Source organism: Nothobranchius furzeri, chromosome 16, assembly GCF_043380555.1.
Source record: "Nothobranchius furzeri strain GRZ-AD chromosome 16, NfurGRZ-RIMD1, whole genome shotgun sequence".
NCBI lineage: Eukaryota > Metazoa > Chordata > Actinopteri > Cyprinodontiformes > Nothobranchiidae > Nothobranchius > Nothobranchius furzeri.
In genome coordinates this window covers 48,472,998-48,495,674 of record NC_091756.1, presented here as the reverse complement: position 1 = coordinate 48,495,674, position 22,677 = coordinate 48,472,998, and the positions used below count along the sequence as shown (strand labels likewise).

Sequence of the window (22,677 nt, the reverse complement as noted above, 5' to 3'; positions counted from 1 at the left end):
ATTTCACAGCGCAGAGGAAGCAGCAACAACAGCTGTACAAACACAGAGATGAGGAGCTCAGATGCACTTTTGTCTCTCTGATATGTCCGTTTCTGATCGACGAACCAAAACGTAAAGCGCCGGGGCTGATGTAAACAAAGTAACCACTATCTACAATAATCTACAAGTCGTAGTTTAATATATGGTTAACTTTAACAAAGAGCTAAAAGGCAAGAGAAGCCTTTCGTTAATACTCTTTTCCTCTGAAATCTATGCTATTTTTACATTTTTGTTCTGTAGTTTGGAGATATATAGCTGTAGTGTTGATCCCAATTTCCCATCTATGCTTTGGAGGAAAAACATCGAACTAAAAGTTAAACTCTAATATTATTTAAAAATCAAGTTTTAGATCCTTCATGTGAGGCGTTTTCGCTCGTTTCAGTTCAGAGCATCAACGGCTTCGTTCTGGCTCTCCTCCGCCATCTGCACCAGCTCGTTGACGGTGTGCAGCAGGCTGTAGTTGTGCTTCCTCAGCAGCTGCAGGTTGAGCCGCTGATCTTTAAAGCCCATCTCCATCAGGACGGCCATCATGGAAGGGTCCTGCCGGGTGGCTGGGTCGATGCCTCGCTGGAACAGAAATACAAAACGGGAGAAGATACAAGTGAAAAATGGGGAGAATAGTTTTAAAATAATTAGAAGTTTGTTGTAATCTGAGTAATTTTATTGCACTTAGTCCTTTGTTTCTTCTCTCGTTGCCTTTTCAATGTAAGATAACGTATTAAGAATTTGTGCCCGCCCTGATGCTGTGATTGGCTTTGACTGAAAATGAACAGCAAGTCATGTCCATGGATGCTCACCAGAGCAAACGTGGATTAAATTTAGAGCTTCAAGATAAATATTTCCATGACATCACAGCACGACAGCCAAAGTCCTGATAATGACACAACGTTCCTGTCAGGTGGGAAAATACCAGACATTGTGAAAGTCATCACACAGAACAATGCATGTTTGGCTTTTAGAGCTTGAATGCAGTTCTGAAAAGTGTAATAAAGGTTGTTGTGTCACCTCTGCAGAACTGAAACAAACAGAAGTTTGAGGTCAGCTTCTCTACAAGATCTGCTTCTGCACTTTAACCACATTTACTTGCTGGTTGCTAAAGCATCTGTTGGACATAGGGATGGGTGGCCAGTCAAGTTAAAGGTCTATTTCTTTACTATCAAATATTAATTTTAACAGCCCTCTCTCATCCATTTATATCTAGTTATGAGGAGTTTAGTTTATCAGGAGAGGGACAATGGTGGAGAACTGCTAGCCTGGCCTGCCAGACTCACAGAGAAAGAGTCTGGTAACTCACAGGCAGAGAGGCACATGAGGGGCGGGACTTGGCAGCTCAAAAGTAACCAATCAGAAAAAAGACGGAAATGCCGACTGTATCGCGTGATGCTGTAGTTTTTTAGCTGTAGTAAAAAAAAAAAAAAAAAGGCATCTGGCAATGGTGCAAACGTTTATATATATATATATATATATATATATATATATATATATATATATATATATATATATATATATATATATATATATATATAGAAGAAATGCTTTTGGCACTTCTACTTGTGGTTTTAATGACATTCAAGTCATTTAGAACAGAGGAAAGAGCTGCAGCGAACTCCGCCGCTGTCTTCGTTGTTTATGAGAAACTGAACGTCGCTGTGTGACGTCCGCGACGCTGTAGTTTTTTAGCTGTAATCAAAAATGGTGTCTGGCGACAGCACAAACATTTTTCTTTAGAAACAAGGCTTTTAGTGCTTCTACTTGTTGTTTTAAAGACGTATCCGAGTCATTTAGAACAAAGGAAAGAGCCGCAGGAAACTCTGCTTCAGTCGCCATGTTTATGACCAACTTGACGTAATGGTGTGTGATGAACGCTACTCAGCGCTGATTGGCTCGGTTAGAATTCAGAGGGGGTGGGGTTATTTGAATAGAAGAGTTCCCAGACCCTTTCTCTGTGCAGAATTAAACAGAGGAGGAGTCTGGCAGGCCAGGCTAGTGAACTGCACCTTTTTAAAAGAAATTAACAAGAGTTCAGAGACACCAAATCAAAATATGAACGACTTGCCTCTGAGATTAAACAGCACTGGATCTTATACTGTTCATTACTTTTATGACAGGATTTCTAGGTGCAGCCAAAGTGTTGAGGGGTCTAAGGATCAGGTCTCTGCTTTTTGCAGATGATGTGGTCCTGTTGGCTTCATCAGAACATGATCTCCGGCTTTTGCTAGAGCAGTTCTCAGCCGAGTGTGAAGTAGCTGGGATAAAAATCAGCTCCTCTAAATCTGAGTCCATGGTCTTGTCTCAGAAAAGGGTAGAATGCCTTCTCCAGGTCAGGGATGAGGTCCTGCCCCAAAAGGAGGAGTTTAAGTATGTCAGGGTCTTGTTCACGAGTGAGGGAAAGATGGAGCACAGGATCGATAGGCGGATTGGTGCTTTGTCTGCAGTGATGCGGGTGTTGTACCGATCTGTCATGGTGAAGAGAGAGCTGAGCCAGAAGGCAAAGTGCTCGATTTACCGGCCGATCTACGTTCCAACCCTCTCCTAAGTCACGAGCTTTGGGTAGTGACTGAAAAAACGAGATCACAGACACGAGCGGCTGAAATTAGTTTTCTCCGCAGGGCGTCTGGGCTCTCCCTTAGAGATAGGGTGAGAAACTTGGTAATCCGGGAAAGGCTCGGAGTAGACCCGCTGCTCCCCCACATCGAGAGGAGCCAGTTGAGGTGGCACGGGCATCTGGTTAGGATGAGGTTTTCCGGATACGTCCAGCTGAGACCTAAAGGAAGACCCAGGACACGTTGGAGGGACCTTGTCTTTCCGCTGGCCAGGGAACGACTCTGTATTCCTTCGGAGGAGCTGGTCTACGTAGCTGGGGAGAGGGAAGTCCGGGCCTCTCGACCTAGGCTACTGACCCTGCGACCCGACTCCGGATAAGCGGTTGAAAATGGATGGATGGATGGATCTTGTACCCAGGAGCAGTTCTGATATTGTGTTGATCTGAGATGACTGATGGATGTCTCAGCAGCTGGGGTACATAGTTTAAAGTGCGAGTCACCCCAAAATCAACTTTTGTTGCTGATGAACTGTATAAATGCGTGTTTAATATTGCTGTAGACATGTGTAGTCACTATATTAGCATTTTAGTGCTTCTTATTTAAAATTTTAAAATGAAACCTAAAACCATCTCTTCAGATTGAAACTCTGCTCTACACTGAATCAGTCATTGCTAATAGCTACGATGTGCCCAGTGACATTGCCTGTACCGTACTACGTGGCTGCACTGAACTTTGCTGCTGCCAGATCACGGCCATGCCTTCAGCTGGCTCGAAAACTCGCAAGGCGACAAAAAACAATACAGCCAAGAGCTGCTGTCAGTCACTGCCTCAGTGCCTCTCTTGGTCCGCCAGACAACACCTCCTGCAGGCGCTCAAAGAGGAAGTGTGGGTGGAGTAAGACTCCAGTAGAGGGTTACTTGCTCTTTAAATAACCTCCAAATCCATAAATGTGACCATCTGATCCTGTTCTATGATATAAAGTAGGTAATCGTTCATAATTCATATTTCTTCTAAGTCCCTCCCCGGCTTCTACAGCAAAATGAATCATTAACTCGAGCCTGGAGCCAGTAGAACCAGCAGAACCAGTCGTTGCATTTCCACAAGACCCAGTTCCCAGCAATGCATGACGAGCTGATGCAAGAATTTTGATATGGAGCAACCAAAACGGGTACTGAAGATACAGATTCCACGACTGCCTTGTACGTATCGAAGAAAATCTGATCCAAATCTGTTTTGTTGCAAATCCAAGTAGAGTATGATGACATGCATTTAATTTTTGCTGTTTAAATCACTGAACAGAGTTGTGCTGAGTCTGGTCTTTTGTTGGCATGTCAGTGTTTTGGTGTGTGTGCTTGTTAGAGCAGAGATGTCACAGTGTGACCATCACTCAGAAGACCTGCTGCTTTCTCACACATAAAAAGGTTTAGTAAATACGTTCACGTTACACTTCTCTTCATAAATCGTGCTGCTGGACTGAACATTCAAGGGAAAGTTACAAGTTTTGCTATTAATCTTTAGGGAACTGGTGTTAGGAGAGTCCGTGTTTGAGAGCCGTTAGGTTATAGTGTTGGATTTCACACGTAAGCGGGTAAAGGTGGATTTAAAAATCCCAGATGTTTGCCGTTACGCGCCCATGGCACCGAGCGAAAAACAGACACACAAACTTTAGAATCAGCAGAACTTTCCTACTCTTAACATGCATGATGTAAAAGTGAAAACCTCCATAGAAAAGCTCCTATCAAACTACACTAAATATGAAACATCTGTGCATTTTAGTACATAAGCTTGTGCAAATAATTAAACAAAATGTCAAAAATTGTTCATATTTCACATGCCCTCCTGCTGAAATGTTTTGCCCTGTGTGGGTGAATGTTTTGCTGCTGCATTTCTCCATTAACTGCACATTATTGGGAGGGGGTGCTTCGACACAATCAAAACAAATGTGGGGTTTATGTTTAATATGCTGCTGCACTGCTGCATCATGTACCTGTATGGAACAGTTTGGTCCAGTGAAGAGAGCCTTGTAAGCAGATGCAGCTACAGAAAGGGCCCCTTTGACAAATCCCTCTGTGATGCCTCCTTGGCCTCTGTTGCAAACAGAGTCATGCTCACTGATTATACTAGTTAAACCTGAAGTTATCAGATCAAGTTGTGAGGCCAGAAAAGTGATACTGAAAGCAGCACAACACATTAGAGGGAAGCTACAGCACAGAAAAGGACTGAAGAGAAGCACAGAAGGGCGTTACTCTGCTGTTTTGCACCTTGGCTGCAGCGCTTTGCTCGGTCTGGGATTGTAGGTCTCAAAGGCACTGGATGCTGAGCCTGCTGATCTCGACAGACCAGACGATACTGCAGAGCAGACAGAAAAAGGGAATAACACACAAAAATATCACATTAGGTGAGAACGGTGGATTTTATGCTGAAGGAACAAATCCTGAGGCAGCCTCTTTTCCTAAAATGAAAAAAAAAATTGTTTTCTCAATCGAGCTGATGGCTCTAAAAGTAGGGAACTGTTAAGCCACATAAAGACAGTGAGGCTAGTGTAAAATCTGCATCAACGCTGAAGTTCAAACGTTGATTTTACATCTGGGACTACACCAGGACATCCCATACTTCTGTAACGAGGTCAGAGACGGTTAAACCCACCGTTTAGATGAACTCTGGGTTGGTGCGGCTCGTAAGATTCACAGGCAGGAGGACTGGGATCCTCCGCCAGGTACAGGGCCTCAGACCTGGAGAGAATTACAACATTAAATGTTGTAGAACTAATTTTGAAAGGAGAGGATAAAAAAGGAGAAACCACTCAAATCTGGAAGAATCCTGTCTAACCTAGGTGAGTAGAGGGTGGGTGGGGGGTGCAGGGGCTGAGGTACGACAGGCAGGGACACCACTTCAGGGGTAAGAGTCACAGCATCGAGTGTTTGGGAAGCGCACAGCATTTGGTTCACACTGCTGTGGATGAGAGAGACGTGCGGGGGCCAGGTGTTCTCCAGTGACTCCTCCACAGCAATGGTCTCCGTCTCCTCTTTCCTCTCCGTCAGCGGCGCTTCCCTGCACGGCTCAGAGTCGCAAGTCTCCTCCTTCTCCTTCTCCTGCTCCGGGTCAGGGTCGGTCGAGGTCCCGGCAGCAACAGTCTCAGGCTGCGACATGGCAGAGCTGTACATGGACTCCCCCAGAGGTCGGCTGGTGTCAAAGCAGTCTGGGAGGACAATGATGTAATCATCGCCGGAGGAGACCGAGGACGTCTGGCTGCTGACCTGAAACACAAGCAGGGGCGTGGACTTTATTATAGGACTATGCTGTCTTTCATGAGTTGAGAACATCATCCCATAATCACTTAACTGAATTTTTCCCAAACAAAAAACATCTATTATTTTGACAAATTCGATATAATCCTAAAAAATGCTAAAGGTCTACAACTCCATGAAGGAAGGCTTTCCACCTACTGCCGTTCATGCCAGATATTCAAACCAGTCTCATGTTGAGAAATGATGGGAGTTGTCTGGGTCGTATCTTGGCTTTGTGAAAAGTGAAATGTAAATAAGTGACACCACTTGCTTTTCCGGTTTTTTTGCAAAGAGACAACAAAGGTTAAGCCTGTTTCATTACTGGGAAATAACCACCTCCTCCCCCTTCAGTCCAACTGATCTCCTCTCAGCTTTGGTCCAAACGTCCTGCTACTATCTATGAAAGATTCAGCAAAATTGTACTTTGTGTTCATCCACTTACTTTAAAGGTCATTTGTAAAAATGTGAATCTGTCTGCAGATGCAAACATTATTTTTGTTACAGCTGAACTCTCGGGAGCTTCCTGTAAGGTGCAAACTAACCTCGTCCCAGTCTTCTCCTCTAGCTCCTCCCTCCTGCTTCTGCTCATTAGTTGGCTTCATGTTTTGCATCGTACGCAAAACTTCTTTGTCCTTGTTGTCGTGCTGCAAACCGGCGTTCAGGTTCTGTTTCTCTGGTTCCAGCAGAACAACTGGCAGAAATGAGCAGAATGTAAATGCAGTGGAGCAGAACCACCACAGACCCACCGTGGATCTGTACGCTCTTCGCTAACCTGGCGTGGGTTCGTCCTCTTCCTCCATGTTTTGGCTGGGGCTTCTGTTCATAGGTGGCGCTAAACTCTCAACTCGATCGGCATTCATCTCCTCCTGTCTCACTTTTTCCTTCTCAGCGTCCTCCGAATCAGCCGTTTTCTCTGAACAGAAGCTTGGGTCGCGGGACACGCCTGCAAATAGATGGAAAATGTAAACATGGAATATTTTAGCCACAAAGGCCGAGTCATGATGGCGCCTCACTTTTCTGTTTGTGGCTGCCATGTTGGGCTCTGCGTAGCGGTCTGTGGTCGGGGGCTTCCTCCAGAGTGAGGGAGCGGATGACCGTCTCACACAGGAACTGAGCTCCGCTGATCTCCTCCTCCTTCTCGTCCTCTTGGGTCACAGACTCCAACACCTCCTGCTGCCTCAGTTTCACTCCTCAGAGAAATAAAGCAGGACACAGATTCAGTTTCCTATCAGAACAAAAACTAACACGTAAAACAGTAATTACTCTTTATTCATTCACTTAACAAATCCTCAAACCTGCCCCAACTTTAATATCCCATCACCAGCACATATCTGCAGATAAAACAGTGTGAAAGGGAGCTGATAGTGTTTTTCACTCCTATTCTAATGTCTCTGCACTGGTTGCCCATTAACTTTAGAGTTCGTTTTAGAATCCTCCCTATATTACTGAACAGTTAAAGCCTTATGCTCCAACCAGAGCCCTCAGGTCCACCCGCCAGAACCTTCTAGAACATGGGTGTCAAAATCAAATTCACACTGGGCTGAAATGAAAATCTGGGACGGAGTCGCGGGCCAAACTTAATATTTTTTGAAAAAGTGATGGCAAATTTGCACATTTTCTTTACGTATCAACATATATGCATGGTGGCACAGTTGTTAGCACTGTTGCCTCGCAGCACGAAGGTTGCAGGTTCGAAACTTGGTTGCAGCCTTTCTGCGTGGAGTTGCGTGTTCTTCCCATGCATGTGTGGGTTTCCTCTGGGTTCTCCGGTTTCCCCTACAGATCATATGCCCTATAGGTTAAAAAAATTGTACGTCGTTTTGGATAAAAGCGTCTGCCAAATAAATAAACATAAATATATGCAATTTTGAACCTTTTAATTTGGAAACAAACTTATTTTTGCATTAACACTGAATGTGGAATAACCAAATTACACACGAGCAAGTCAATTTTAAATAAAATGCATCAGTGGTATTCATTACTTGTGGTACATTTTTTAAATCTATTCAGGATTTATGTTTTCTTGTTTATTCATTTTTCTTATTTTTATTCTCCTTTTTTTCTCCTGTAATAAGTGTCATCGCTGCTGTGACATCTAGCTTTCCCCACTGAGGAACAATAAAGGGATTTTCTATTCTATTCTTCTATCTGCAGCCTTTCCACTTCCTGTTTACTGTAGGTTAAATCTTTTCTCACGGGCCAACAACAAAATAAAAATATAACTTTATCTTAAATGAAAATGCAATATGTCACCTGTTAACTTTCATGTTTTGGAGCAGAAAAAGAGCATAAAACCAACATATGTAAAGCTCAGTTTGCTCCACTGGTTTACTGTGATGCTCACCTGTTCCAGCCAGATACCTGCATCATGGGGTTGATCTGAGCTGAGGAGGAGACTCCTGTTGCTTTGTTCATCTTCATCATAATAATGACAACATTAGATGACAACAGGTGCTCACATAGGTTTGTGCTGATGAACATGGAGACTGAGCAGCTTGACCACGTTGTTGTGTGTCGGGGAGGAAAAATAAAAACGACAGCAGCCACAGAGTCATGCTGGTTTGAGCGTGTCGCTGCTCGCTGGAGTTAGATCAGCTCTGTCTGGAAGTTAGTTGGAAAACTTTCTGTTTCAGTCGTGAACACATTACTGAGCAGTTAAAATCTCCGTTTCTGGGCTTCAACGTCGGCAAGTAGCTGAGTGAACTCGGCGCTGAGTGAGAGGAGTGTTTAGTTTGTCAGAGACAGCGGAGCTGCAGACACCGGCAGCAGACGCTGGAAAAAACACAAAGGAGGGGGCGCTTCGTCTCTGTGCTAATGCCTCAAAGCATCGTGGGAGTTGTAGTATTTGCGGTAAAATCAGCCGGCGGGTCAATTTTAATATATTTTTGACATTTTTCTCGCGGGCCACATAAAAATGCTCCGCGGGCCAGATGTGGCCTTGTGTCTGACACGTGTTCTAGAAGTTCCAAAGACCAGATATAAAAGTCGAGGTGATCACTGCTTCCAGATTGTTGCACCCTGACTTTGGAATGAACTTTCTTTATCCTTACAAGGATTTACATACTGGACACTTAAAATAACAGACCCTTTTATTATAGCAGCTTTTACCTAAATCTTTTTATTTTCCTATTTTTAACTCAAATTTGAAATCATCTTTCATCTGTTTATGACATTTTATGACTTTATTTTGTCTTATGTTAATCTATTTCTGTTTTGAGATCATTTTGATTTTATGACTTTGTTTGAATCTATGTGAAGCACTTTATGATTCTCTGTCTGTGTTAAGTGCTATCTATATAAATACAATTTACTTACCTTTTGCCCGTTATATTCATTTGACCAAAACTATTTTAAATCAGTTTTTTCTCAGATGATCTTGGTAAGAAATGGGGTCAGCTCCCCTTCAAGGATCTTATTTCAACTATTCAAAGAAACACTCCTGAGTTGTGCTGCAAGACTCACCAAAAAGTTTTCTGACTCCCGTGGTCTCAGGGGGGTCTTCTTTCATTGGTGTAACAACGGACTTCTCCAACACCGGTGCATCGTGGGGAAGAGGCGATATGCAGGGAGTCAAGTCTAGAAATAAACACCAGCACGACTCGCTTTATGTGCCAACATGTGAAAATGATCTCTACAGGTGAGAATAACGTTGGAAAAGATGAAGCACAGCACCAGCTTCTCCTATTTGGCTCTTAAGAGATTTAGAGGGAAGGAGGCAGCAAACTAAATAATAATAATACCGTATTTTCCGGACTATAAGCCGCTACTTTTTCCCACGCTTTGAACCACGCGGCTTATAATGAGGTGCGGCTTTAGTCAACCAGAAAGGATGGATGCTGGAAAGTCTAATGAAGGAATGGTTGAAGGAGTGCTACGGAAAGCGCCCAGGAGGATTTTATTCACAGTAAAACGGCGCTGCTTGTTTTCCCAGCTTCACCCCGGGATGATGACAGCAACACGGAGAGCGACACTGACACCGCCACAGAAAAGGTATGTGACGAAGCTCTTCTGAGGCTGTTCAACTCCGACACTGATGAAGATGACTTCAGTGGTTTCAGTGCGCAGGAGGACGATGAATAAACTAATCAATAACTTTTCTGTTTTGTTTGCTACTGATCAGTTCAGTTACGTTCAGTTAAACTACGTTTCAATTCAGTAGATATCTGCGGCTTTTAGCCCGGTGCGGTTTATATTGAGGTGCGCTCTATTGTCCGGAAATTACGGTAGTAATAAAAATAATAATAATAATAATAAACCAGCGGCTCAGGTGAAATCTCATGCCACTAAAGTTTGAAGCATCAGGCGTGACTCACCCACAGGAGTGTTGTTGGGAACCTTTTCCAACTCTTGTACAATATTAATGTCCAGCAGTTCAAAAGACAGTAGATCCTAAGATGATAAAACAGAAAAGAGACACTTAATATTAATCTGATATTCAAACGTAAAACTAATTTTTCACAGTACTGCAATAGAAAAAGAAGTAATCCAATATTAAACTGAAAAAATTAGCAAATCTGTAGCTGGAGGAACAGTTCAAGGATCAAGAGTGTTGAAGACAAGTCTGGTTGGACAATTGATTTCAGTCTTTTCTCACATGATCAAAAATCTGAACCTGTTGGGCAAACACAACATTAAAAGTCACGTGTTCATGACTGTGGGGCTAAAAACAACAGATGGTGTTAGGACACAGAATGACGTGTTCCTGCTCATGGTGATCTGAATGCCACCATGAGCCAGGAAGAAAGTCAGAAACAACACAAACACTAGCTTTTGAGTGCAACAAAGAGGAGTAGAACATGCGGCTGCTTGTTTTGAAATAAAACTCAACTTTATCCACATTTGTGAAATTTAGAAATATAATAAAAGGCTTGTGACAACCAGTTTGGAGAGGGAAACTGCACCACTTACATGTGCTGCATAGCTAAACTGTGTGCCTCCAACTGAGGTGCACATTCTTTCTTAAACGGTGGAATAAAACAAGACTAAAATCTGATGTTAAAAGGTGTCTGGGCTCTCCGAGTGTGCACCTGTGCAGTCAGCAGGTCGACTGATGGAAAGTAGTAGTCTTCATGGGGGAGGTCTACAGTGAAGGCACAGCCACTGTCCCTGGTTCTTACCTCCTTCTCCACTGGCTTCACTTCCTCCTTCTAAAGCACAAACAGGAAGGGCGTCAGTAGCGTCACTACAAAGTCCAATCAAACATTCCCACTTACATTCTAGCATCCTCAAAATACCAAAGAGTTTCAATTACTCTTATTTTAAAGAGATTTTTAACTTCCCAGAATCTCACTGGGCAACAAATAAACACGAGGGAGTTCCCAAAACGCATCAAATCTTCACCAGGGCTCTCGACCTCCTCCTGCTTGAGTCACTGAAATGTTGATCAAGAAAAATATCCTCTTAAAAAAGTTCACTTGAACCATTTTAATTCAGCTTCTCAGTCTGAAAGTGAAACAAAGATGGGAGGGTTTGGGATGCTTCTGCAAAGCAAGTTTGACATCAAAAATAAATTAAATGTTACCAAAGTTGTTATTTGTTTGTAGTTGGGCCTCGTGGGACCTGAGCATAGAAAACCTTTTGCAGAAGTGCCATACAAACAACTGTTGTGATTCCAAATTAAAAATCTGATATGGTCTGGCAGTTTTGTGCCTCTGTTGCAGCCCAGTGAGATACCAGTGTAGGAAGCCCTGTTCTAATTCATGTTGAGATCTAAGTACAGAGACTCTTGTGCAGATACTAGAGAGATGCAGAAAACAAAATAAGAACATACACTACCTTAAATGATGTTTATTTCCTTTAGCTCTTAAATCCTAATTGCCGCATCGGTGCTGTTAATTATTCATTCAAATAGAAAGTTATCTGAGGGCTACAATTACACTTTAGCCTTTTGTGACATACATTGTGGAGAAGGAAATGTATATCACAGAAGCACAAAGCAGATTTTGCTTTTGTTTGAAAATTTCCCTAAAATTAAAATGATTAAAGACTAATTTAAAGTAGGGATGCACGATATACCAACATTATCATCAATATCGACTGATGTTAGTAAATTTTTTAAACATCAGTATCAGTCTAAGTAAAACCGACCCCATTATAACAACAGATTTCTTCTTTCATCCCATTGCCATTTGTGTATCTGTTCCTGAGGGTGAGGGGTTATGACGCAGTGATGGCATTATATACGAGTATATACACTCATATATATACATGTACACATATATATATATATATATATATGTAAATGAGTAAGAGAGGATACAATATATTGCAATACTAATAGACAATATTTGCACTTGTTTAGACTGATCTTAATTGAAAAACTCTTCTGCGACACACCCGGTGTAACCATGAGTTGTTCCGTCTGAGCTGCTGCCAGCTAGCAGTTGGACTTTTAATTGCACCACACAAAAGAATAAGTAAAGGTTTGCATGCAAAACTGCAATAAAAAATTCTATACACTGCTTTTATACATTGGTTCAATATCTGAACACAAATGTTTGCGATAATTCTTATTTAGATGATGGTTATCGGGTAGAACAGTGATTTTTATATCAGATATCGGCCTACGTTTTCACATCGGTGCATCCCTGATTTAAACAAAATTAAAGTGTGTCAAAAAACACATGTAAAGAGAACAGTTAACACAGAAAAGATCATATGTAGCTCATTTATAACTATATATGTATCTATCTAGACATGAATACTTGTAGCTGTAGTTGGTGTCACTGGACTTGCCAATCGTTTGCTTTGGTGCCTGAGAGTGGCGCGGTTGTTCCCAGGATCGACCACAATGCTGCACCAGACCCGGGGGCCGAACTGACACCCACAGTGCGCCAGCCGCCAGTGGGAGGTGTACGTTCCCTCCATCACAGGTGCAACAAAGGCCACACTGACCACTCCCACTTGTCCAGGAAGCAGCAGGGGCACCGGCACCTCCCTCCTCTCCTCTGACGCCAGGCTGAGGTTCCCCCACATGAACACTAGCTGTGTGCACGCACACATACACAAAACACAAAATAGGAATACACATGCGAAAAAGGCACAAAGACAGAGAGCATGCAACCAGGATCACACAACTGGAAAAAATAAATAAATCGAGTGAGGAGGCCACACTCATGTGTCCACCCAGACAATGACAAAGACTTTGAAACTCAAATAACAGAACTGGTTTAACTGAATTCAGTCACAAAGATATCTGACACAAAGGGCATTAGAAGTATAAGGTTGGAAACGTAATCTTAGCTGTTAGTGGATAAGAAAAGGAAATAAGTTGGTTGGAGACTGAGTGGAGGTAAAGCGGGGGGGTGGGGTGGGGGGGATAGAGTGGAGCCTGGCCTCTCGATGAGTGGGAGGGGTACCTTGGTCTCTGAGGTCCAGCTGATTGTGCCCGAGTTCTTCATCTTCCAGTATTTGATGAACTTGGTACCAGGCTCCAGACGGGTGCCATCAGGCAGATTTTCATCCAGAAACAAGGCAGCCATAGTGGGCACCAAGGACGAGTGCGAGACCCCGGGACCCCTAGTTTCAAGTGTACAGAGCATTGTTGAAAAAAAGCCCTGGCTTCTTATTACACGCATCTCTTTTGTTTCTCTATGAATAAAAAAAAAGCAGGACCCCCAGATTTTTCTTTTTTTTTTTTGCAGCTCAAAAGAATTTTTTCATTTTTTGTTTTTAAAGAAAATCTATGCAGCAGCAGCAGTTTTCACATTGAGGTAGTTCCAAAATTTGCCACCACCCCAGAGCAGCCAGCGATACTCATACAAACTAGATTACAAAGATTCTGATTAGTTTTCTTGGGGAAAAAAAAACTTTGCATCCATGCTGGGTTAGAAGTACCCAGCACTGTCGGACGCCCTTCCAAGGTGGCGCTTACTCTGGACTGGAGGCCTGGGGGTCAGGGACCGGGGCTGAGATGGGACCTGGGACTGTGGAGGGCCCTGAGGCTGTTTCTGAGGCAGCAGCAGGTGACATGGCTGGGACCTGGATGGAGGCTGAGGCCATGTTTGTCAAGGTGGCTGTGCCTGAGGTAGAGGGTCCACTCCACTGCAGCCCCCTCTTCTCCAGTCTTAGCTTCTTCTTGATTTCCTTCACTTCTGCTCTCAGCTGCCTTCTTTCAGCTTTGAGGCGCTGTCGCTCGGCCTTGCGCACAGTCCTGTCTCCTCGCCTCGGGAACCTGGTTTGAAATGTCATCAGGAACACCTATTTGTTGACTATCAAAAGTTTATTTTTCAAAACAAAAACACAAAAAAAAAAACCACATCCCCACTCAGTAATCTAGCTGCTAGAATAAATTGCAATCCTGCCTTGACTTGATTTATAATCATGTTTTTCTTTATTAGTGAAGATGTGACAACCAAAAGGCAACAACTTTAAATTACAACAAGAAGTAGACAGATGATCCTCAGTTTAAAGTTTACCTAAACTCTCCTGACATTCCATGCTCAGGAATGGAGAGAGGTGTCTTGGTTCTTACGAGGCTGTGACTGGGGTCGTGGCTGTGTCTGCACATCTCACAGAGGATGCAGGAAGGACACACACTGCCAGGAAAAGACAGAATGTATGAAAACATGATGCATGCTAATAAAAATCTACCCCTTATAATACAAAATGCTACATCATGTTGTTTTCTTGGAAGTCTTTCATGCCTACCTGCATTTATAAGCCCCTTCAGAGGTCAGTTTGTTGCAGGTGCTGCAGTTTGGGGTGTAGCCAAGCGATCCATTCGAAGCAGAGGGGCCCAATCCGGGTTCCACAAGACCTCCGCAAGCACCGCCAACCTCATGGAGTCCATCTGAGGATTTGTGGGTACAGCACTGCCCGGAGAAGTCGTTGCACATCTTCTCCACTACCTCCTTTACAACTTCATCCTTAAACTACCATAACAAAAGACTTGTTAGCTTTAGCAGAAGCTAAACACATTAACTCACAGGAACTGTTTTATTTAAAGAGCAAGTCACCCCCAAATAAACATTTTTTGCTGATAAACTAAATAAACGAGTGTCTAATCGTGCTGCAGACACGTGTCGTCAATAATTTGGCACTTCAGCGCATCTTAGTTAAAATTTAAATGTTCTGCCTAAAACTGGCAGTGTTGTGCCGTTGTCAGGTAAAAACTCTGCACTGTATTCTAATTTAAATCTGCCACCGCTATTGGCTAAGAGGTATGCTATGATGTAAACTGGTACGTTATGATGTCACAATGCTGTCGTGAGCCTGTGTATTTGTTAGCAGCTCCGCCCTCTCGGTCTGCCAGGCAACAGCATTTGTTGCATTTTTCAAACATGAAGTGGGAGTGGAGTAAGACTCTGGTAGGGGTTGACTTGCTCTTTCAGTGTGCTCTAACCTTTTCCATGTACGACCTGAACCACATAGGAGGAGGCTCATCTTCGGGCCTGTTCCCTTTGTTGTCTTTTACCGCTACCTGTACATAAATACATCATACGTATGTCAATGAAACAACACGCCGAGACAGAAATTGCCAAGACGATTTGTCCTACTTAGAAGTAAAAATACTATTAAATAAAATTTAAAAATTGCACACAAAGCAACAAATAACTAAAATGTGTTGTTTCCTTACAGTTTCACGCTCTGGGGTGACTTGAGTGCCTTTTTCCACAGTTTTGACTCTTGATGGGTAAGGGGGAGCAGGGCGGAGGTCTCCTTTAAGCTCCTTCACTTCTGTCTTCAGAGGACCTCCACAGGCCTGTCCTTTCATCTTATACACGTTCATGTGTAACTGGTTCCCCTGCTTCTCTGCGCTCTGTGGAGATGCAATAACATCACATAAAAGTTATAAAAGGAAAAACACACAAGAGAGGAACGTGTTGTTTAGATTTGGCTACATCTCGATAAGCATGCTCCTTTGTCTTTTGAGTCACTAATGACAAATTAGTTGCATGGCAACCAACTAAATGACACTAGGGTCACCTTACCTTGATGGCTTCTTCATATTCATCTGAAAAGCAAACAAAAACAAATGAAAACCTACATATTCTGTAGGACATGCCAAAATAATCCCAAACTATGTTTTCTTACCTTGACTGTTTATGCAAATCTGAAGCAAGAAGATAAATAAAATCATGATTAATTAATTATGTCATCTTTTTAAATGCAAAACTTTCGCCACTGGCCCATTTTTGTCTTATCATTGCCGTTTCCATTTCTTACATTCAAAAATAAATTGCTTTATAAATGTCACAATCTTTTTTGGACAGCTATGGTCACAAGTTTCTTTACGAATTGAGACTGACAAAGCACAACTGATTAGGTAAACACTGCTGATTGATTTGAGTGAATAATTGGCATTCAAAGCTCTTCTGTCAGAATTAGTTTTCAAACTATTTTATAAACAAACTTAAACCCAATTAAAACACATTGTTTTAAGTTAAGAAACGAGTAATAGCAATCTAATAAGATATAAAAGAATTGTTAATTATTTGAAAATTAAAACACATTTTAAATAAATATTTGTAACAATTTATTTAAAAATAAAGTCTAATACTTCCTGACTAGTGGTCATACTGTATTTTAAAAGCATCTCACCTCTTCATTATCTTCATCAAAGTATTTGACTTGAAAGTAGTTGATCCCAAACGATGCTTTGATCTGAAATATAATGTCGAAGAGTTCGGGTCAGATTTACCTATATGGTATTAAATCGATCATTCATCAGACGGACTGTGACATCAATAATAGAAGGCCTTCACAGGAAAAAAAATACATCGAAAATAGAAATATATGTGTAAAAATAAACGTAGAAGCCCAAACTAAACGTATTATTTCCCGCAGCTCTTGGAAAAATCGGGTATTTCCGCATATCCCGTTGACAGTATCGATTGTCCTTCAGGTGCGCTGCTGCTCGCGCATCTAGGCCGTGTCTGGGCCTGCTTTTCACCAAACTGCGCCAGCTTTTAGCCAGCAGCCGCTTACCCAGGCTTCGACGGACTCCCACTCCAATTTGTCCAAATCCTGAGCCAAAAACCTCTTTACATTCCCGCGGAAGTTGACCTTGATAGTGACTGGGAGCCCCATGACAGCCTTCTACGCTTTTTTAACTGAAACCATTTGCGACGATAGCGGACAGTATGATCCCTGTTTAGCTCTAGACTGCCGTTTCTTGTTTACATCGTCAGCTGCGTCGAGAAAATAACAGTGGCGTCTCGCGCAGGCGCACTCGAGCATCTGTCGCGTGCTGTTGTCGTCATTTGTAAGCTGACGTGAGTGTGGCTGAAAAGCAAGGAGCCACACGTTTACTGCATATGCCGGTGGGACAATCTTTACTTACGTATTTGATCACGGAAGATGTCTTCACTCCTCAAGGTGGACAATGAAATCAAAACCAAGGTGAGACTAGCGCGAGCGAAAGCTCCAGTGAAGGCTTTACTATATGTTATTGTTGATTGGTAGCATGTTAGCCACATTTGTAGCATGATATGCGCCAGTTTGCTAACAATTAACGATTGCTAACGTGCTTGTTTCCCGCCTGCTACCATACGTCTGGGAAACATTTTAGGCAGGTGCTGGAAGAGATAGATGATACGTTTTTCTGATGGACGATGTGAGGTTCCATTTTAATTTTCTCACTAGAAACCAAATATTGCACCGCTAGACCCACATGCGCCGAAGGCCTTAGCTACCACTGGGCTAACTCAACGTTTAACAGACCAATCGAAGTTCTTGTTAAACCTTGATAAAATCTAAACATCAGAATTCATTGGATACTTTGCTTCGAATTGCACGTAACTCGCTTGTTTTAAGTCCAGGTTGGAAACGAGTATTCTTGTCTAATCTTATCTTATATATCTTATTTTATATACAATTTTTAAAAATGTTTATTTTTTTCTGTTAGACACCTGTACTCCAAGTTCTAACAAACCAAGAGTAGACTTTTCTTTATATGTAAAATAAACTGCTTTTCCATATATATATATATATATATATTTACAGCGCCTTGTCTGGTTGTAATGCCATGTTGAATGCGCTTTATAAATAAAATGGTATGGTATGGTATGGTATGGTATATATATATATGTGTGTATGTATGTATATATATGTATATACAATATATATATATATATATATATATATATATATATATATATATATAGTGATACATTTAATTTAGCTTTTTTCATTTAAAGTGTCATATGATTTAGTCTACTTGTCAATTCTGCCACCTGCTGACATCAATCTGTACTTTCATTCTTAAAATGTCATCTATGTCTAATGTTTCCCACCTCAATTAGTAATTGTAATGTTAAATGTGATTTCAGTATTGGCCACAATCACCCACTGCCCAATAATCCAGCTACCCTAATACACAACAATACACAACATAGGTCATTTTGGTAACATATTGTGACGTTGACACTGAGTTCTTTTATCTTTCCACTGTCAGTGTCTGCTACACCCTCCGTCTGTCACTTTCGAGTTTTATCAGCTCTGCTTTAGCAGTTCAAATGTTAAAAAAAAACTATTTCACATCAGTTTCGTGGGCTCTGTATTTGATTAAAAAAATGGAATGACTTCTGCATCATTTACTGCATTGACGAAACCAAAACACAATCTTAATATCTTCTGAAATGTAATTTTTTACTCGGTTAATCAAAAAAGGAACATTTTTTTATGCAACAGAATATAAATGGCGATTTCCTCGTGTGTGTGTGTGTGTGTGTGTGTGTGTGTGTGTGTGTGTGTGTGTGTGTGTGTGTGTGTGTGTGTCATTTGAAAATGTGAGACAAACCTTTATCGTGTAACACCACAACAACCTCTGTCAGTGTGCCCCAGAGCAGCTGTGGCTACATAGTAGCTCATTACCGTCAGTGTTTGAATGGATGAATGATACACTGTAGTGTAAAGCGCTTTGGAGTCCTTACTATGAAAGGCACTATACAAGTGCGGGTCATTTATCATTTACAACAGAGTTCTCACATGTCAGTGGTTGAGAAAGTTCAGAACTTTAAAAGGGCCCGTGAGAGCTGCAATATGTTTTAAAAGGTTTTATTAATTGGTCCTTAATAGCTAAACATAGTGCTCAACTAATACATTCTATTCTATTTGATCGTTTAATCTCACACATAACTTGTGAGTTTTAATTTAACCAACTGTCAAATGTTTGTTTTTTAACTGTACGTTTTTTCAGTTTGTCATTTTTGTGTTTGCAGGTTGATGCTTTCAGGGAGCGAATCTCAGCAGAAGTAAGTGGGAAAACTTGTTTATTTGTGGGGAGAGTTTGACCGACTCATCTTGAGGGGTTGGTTGTAGAACATCTGCAAAAAAATGTACATTTGTTTTTTCCAGGCGGAGGATCTAGTAGCAAATTTTTTTCCAAAGAAGTTGCTGGAACTTGATCACTTTCTCAAGGTAAACTGGTAGTTTTTACTTGTTAAAGAGCAAGTCACCCCGACCAGATTCTTACTCAACTCCCACTTTCTGTTTGGAAAATGCAAAAAATGCTGTTGCCTAGCAGACCGAGAGGGCGGAGCCACTAACAAATACACACACTCACGACATTGTGACATCATAATGTACCATCTAACATCATAGTGTACCTCTTAGCCAATAGCGATGGCAGATTTAAATTCAAATTCAGTGCTGAGTTTTTACCTGACGATGGTGCATCACTGACAGTTTTAGGCTGAATATTAAAATTTTAACCAAGATGAACTAAAATGCCGAATTATTGACTACACGTGTCTACAGCACGATCAGACACTCATTTAAGTAGTTTATCAGAAAAAAATATGTTAATTTGGAGTGACTTGCTCTTTAACAAACATTTCATTTCATGAGTTGATTTTGTAACAAAACTGCCAAAAGGCTGCACATTATGTTCCAGACACTGAATTCTATAATGGAAAACAAATCTGGTCTTTACCTTTCAGGATCCCTGCATAAACATCACCGAGCTGAAGGAGATCCACTCAGAGATTAACCTGACGGTGCCAGACCCCATCTTGCTTTCAAACCTTAATGACGGATTGGAAGGGGTGAGCTTTACTTTCCACACTAGTTACAGATAAAAAAAATAAATAAGCTGAACATCTAATCTTGCTGGATTTGTTTCACAGCAAAATGCCAAAAAGAGAAAGCTTGAGGATGGAAGTCGTGAAGACATTGGTCAGTACTGTGTGAATGGTCAGATGCTCATCTTTCTGGATGTTATGTCTGAGGCCTAACAGTTATTTAATTATCTTCCAGTGACGGGCACAAAGGTCTTCGTCATGCCTGGTGGGATGATGAAGTGCAACACAAACCTTGTGGAGCTTATTGAAAAGGTCAAGCCAGAGATCAGGACACTCATAGAGAAATGTAACACAGTAAGTCATCCGTGTCTGTCTCTTTCAATGTGTGTCCTTAAATGTCAACCTTACTGGAAAAACATTTTTTAATGATAATTCTTATTATAATTGGTCACTCTGAGATTTTTATGCAGGCGAAACATGAAAATGGTCTCCTACACCTATCTCCTGCATTAGCTTCTGATAGAAAATAGACGGTGAAACTCTAGGATTAGAAAATCCTGACAGATCTACGTCACCCTGTCACTTAACATTCATGGACTCACGACGGGGAAGGCTGTTGTTTTAGAGTCCAGGAAAGGGCAGAGAATGGCTTCGCTAGTAGAAGCTAACTGTTAGCATTAGTAACTCCACCACATTCCAGAACTCCTCCAGGCTTGTGTTATTTGTGGAGATGAAACATCAGTGTTGCTAAACAGAGTCACTGGTAGAATCGCATTGCTGTTAGCCAAAGAGATACGAGATGTCCAAGTATTTGGAAAAAAGACTCCAAATCCTGCTGTGTTCAGCTCCGCTTTGATCTGGCTCACTTCTAGATCCTGAAACAGGCACACTGGAGCTTTTTTTTCTTCAGAGCACAATTTACAAGGCATTCCTGCCTACTAGAGACCACCGCAGATGTATTAAAATATGAGTTAAGTTGATCATTTGTATATGTGTTGGTTTTACATCCTGACTAGCCACACCTCACGTATCACTGATGCTTTGTCACTCAAATTGTTTCTTTTTTCCCCGCAGGTTAAAATGTGGGTTCAGCTCCTCATCCCCAGGATAGAGGATGGCAACAACTTTGGCGTTTCAATCCAGGAGGAGACGGTAGCTGAACTCAGAACAGTCGAAGGAGAGGCTGCGTCTTACCTCGATCAGATTTCAAGGTCTGCAGAGGCTCCAAACATATGGATTTATTTCTAAACAAAGCAAAATGGTGTTGTGTATTTTTACAGTGTCCAAACGTTGTTTGATTCCTCTTTTAATCCTAGATACTACATCACAAGGGCAAAGCTGGTTTCTAAAATAGCCAAATATCCACATGTGGTAAGTAGTTATCTTAGAATGGATTCAGTTTTATTCCAAGTATTGGAAATAGAATTAATGCTAGAATGTTTAAATGTCCTAAACATTTCTCACATCATTTACGTGATTTTGGGTCCATGTCTGACTGTCGTTGAAGGCTTGATGTGATTTAAGCATTTTTTAGTCAAACTGCTGCGCCTTTCCTAACAAAGTGGTTCAAATTAGTTATGTGCCTTTGGACCACCTATAAGGTAGTTAATGTATTAAATATGTTTACCTCAGTGGTGTTGTGTGTTGCTGAAGTAAGTGCAACTCATAAAGGTTATTTTTGTGTGAAATTATTATCGTTATTAATTAAACCCTTTAGATAGCTTTCAGAACAATCTTATTGCTAAACAGGCTATATGACTAATAAGGTTTATGCCAATAGTCCTAAAACTACTCATGTTACAGCAGTTCATGCAAATGTTATTTTACTAATTCCCATACTGTCATCTGTTTTGGGCTACTTTGTTATTTTGGCATTAATTAAAAAATATCCGCCAGACCCAACCCCGTGTGTGCTGGAAGTGCTACATTTAATGCTGATTTAACAGCAATGTTTATAAATGATGTGAAAATTACAAGATTGAGAATAACCTGAAAGTCTGCTTATCTTGTTCCAAGATGCTTACGTGTGTGCAACATGTTTTCTTTCCAAGCTGTTTTTGGGATGAATGAAAAATTTGGCTATTTATACTTTTCATATTTACATATCAAGATTTCTGACCATTATCTATCTTTCATTGTGTTTACAAACCGTTTTTCTCCTTGTAATCAGGAGGACTATCGGCGCACGGTAACAGAAATTGACGAGAAGGAGTACATCAGTCTGAAGATCATAGTTTCGGAGCTCAGAAACCAATATGTGCGTTGTCTTCAATAACAGTCTAGTCATCGTGTATCTTTGTTGTCCTTAAACCTGCTTTTTCTCTCATGAAGGTAACGTTACACGACATGATACTGAAGAACATTGAGAAGATCAAGAGGCCTCGAAGCAGTAATACTGATGCATTGTACTGATGTCGGTCTCTCCTTCCCTGTCATCTCCCTGCTCTTACATGCTGGCAGCAGCCTCACCCCCATCTGCAGGAAAACTAGACATTCACACACTTCAACACACTTCAACACAGTCGACTCAGCCCAGTATGAAAACATAGCTTCATAGATGGACACCTTTTTGTTTTAATTGTAAATGTGTTTTTGTTTTAATTCCTTCAAAAACGTTAAAGTTCTCTCAGAAAATGGGACAGTAAACTATAGGCAACATAAAGCACGATGTATTTTTTAATTTTAATTAAACATCTTGTCTCCAGATCCTTTGTGACATTTCTTCTTTTGTAGCTGATATTTTGTGGAATATGAATTGGTCTCATTGAACCTTTTCTGGATCTGGATGATGCTGGTAAGTTTGACATGAAATTACCGGTAAACAAAAACCTGTTGTTCTCTGAA

General features: G+C 41.4%; 2 protein-coding genes across 5 annotated transcripts; one reads left to right on the top strand and one right to left on the bottom strand.

Annotated features, from left to right (window-relative positions):
* Window positions 1-189: 189 nt before the first annotated feature.
* nbr1a (NBR1 autophagy cargo receptor a) lies at window positions 190-17,031 on the bottom strand. 4 transcript variants are annotated; one of them, XM_054749367.2, is made up of 22 exons: window positions 16,799-17,031; window positions 16,412-16,474; window positions 15,905-15,923; window positions 15,802-15,824; window positions 15,447-15,629; window positions 15,213-15,290; window positions 14,519-14,742; window positions 14,287-14,406; window positions 13,743-14,042; window positions 13,228-13,387; window positions 12,605-12,853; window positions 10,897-11,016; window positions 10,183-10,258; window positions 9,332-9,445; window positions 6,883-7,056; window positions 6,642-6,812; window positions 6,412-6,560; window positions 5,412-5,839; window positions 5,229-5,314; window positions 4,844-4,931; window positions 4,570-4,669; window positions 190-606 (listed from the first exon to the last, which is right to left on the bottom strand). In XM_054749367.2, the coding sequence occupies exons 1-22, from the start codon at window positions 16,898-16,900 to the stop codon at window positions 418-420; spliced, it is 3,216 nt and encodes a 1,071-aa protein (XP_054605342.1). In that variant the 5' UTR covers window positions 16,901-17,031; the 3' UTR covers window positions 190-417. The 4 variants fall into 4 exon arrangements, with proteins under 4 accessions (XP_054605342.1, XP_015818160.1, XP_015818164.1 ...); XM_015962674.3 differs by having other exon boundaries at window positions 6,883-7,059; window positions 16,799-17,030; XM_015962678.3 differs by lacking the exon at window positions 13,743-14,042 and having other exon boundaries at window positions 6,883-7,059; window positions 16,799-17,030.
* A 9-nt stretch (window positions 17,032-17,040) lies between these two features.
* Window positions 17,041-22,539, top strand: psme3 (proteasome activator subunit 3). The gene is made up of 10 exons (XM_015962679.3): window positions 17,041-17,212; window positions 19,033-19,065; window positions 19,169-19,231; window positions 19,753-19,857; window positions 19,939-19,987; window positions 20,069-20,187; window positions 20,908-21,044; window positions 21,150-21,204; window positions 22,004-22,090; window positions 22,165-22,539. The coding sequence occupies exons 1-10, from the start codon at window positions 17,171-17,173 to the stop codon at window positions 22,243-22,245; spliced, it is 771 nt and encodes a 256-aa protein (XP_015818165.1). The 5' UTR covers window positions 17,041-17,170; the 3' UTR covers window positions 22,246-22,539.
* The last annotated feature ends 138 nt before the right edge of the window (window positions 22,540-22,677 follow it).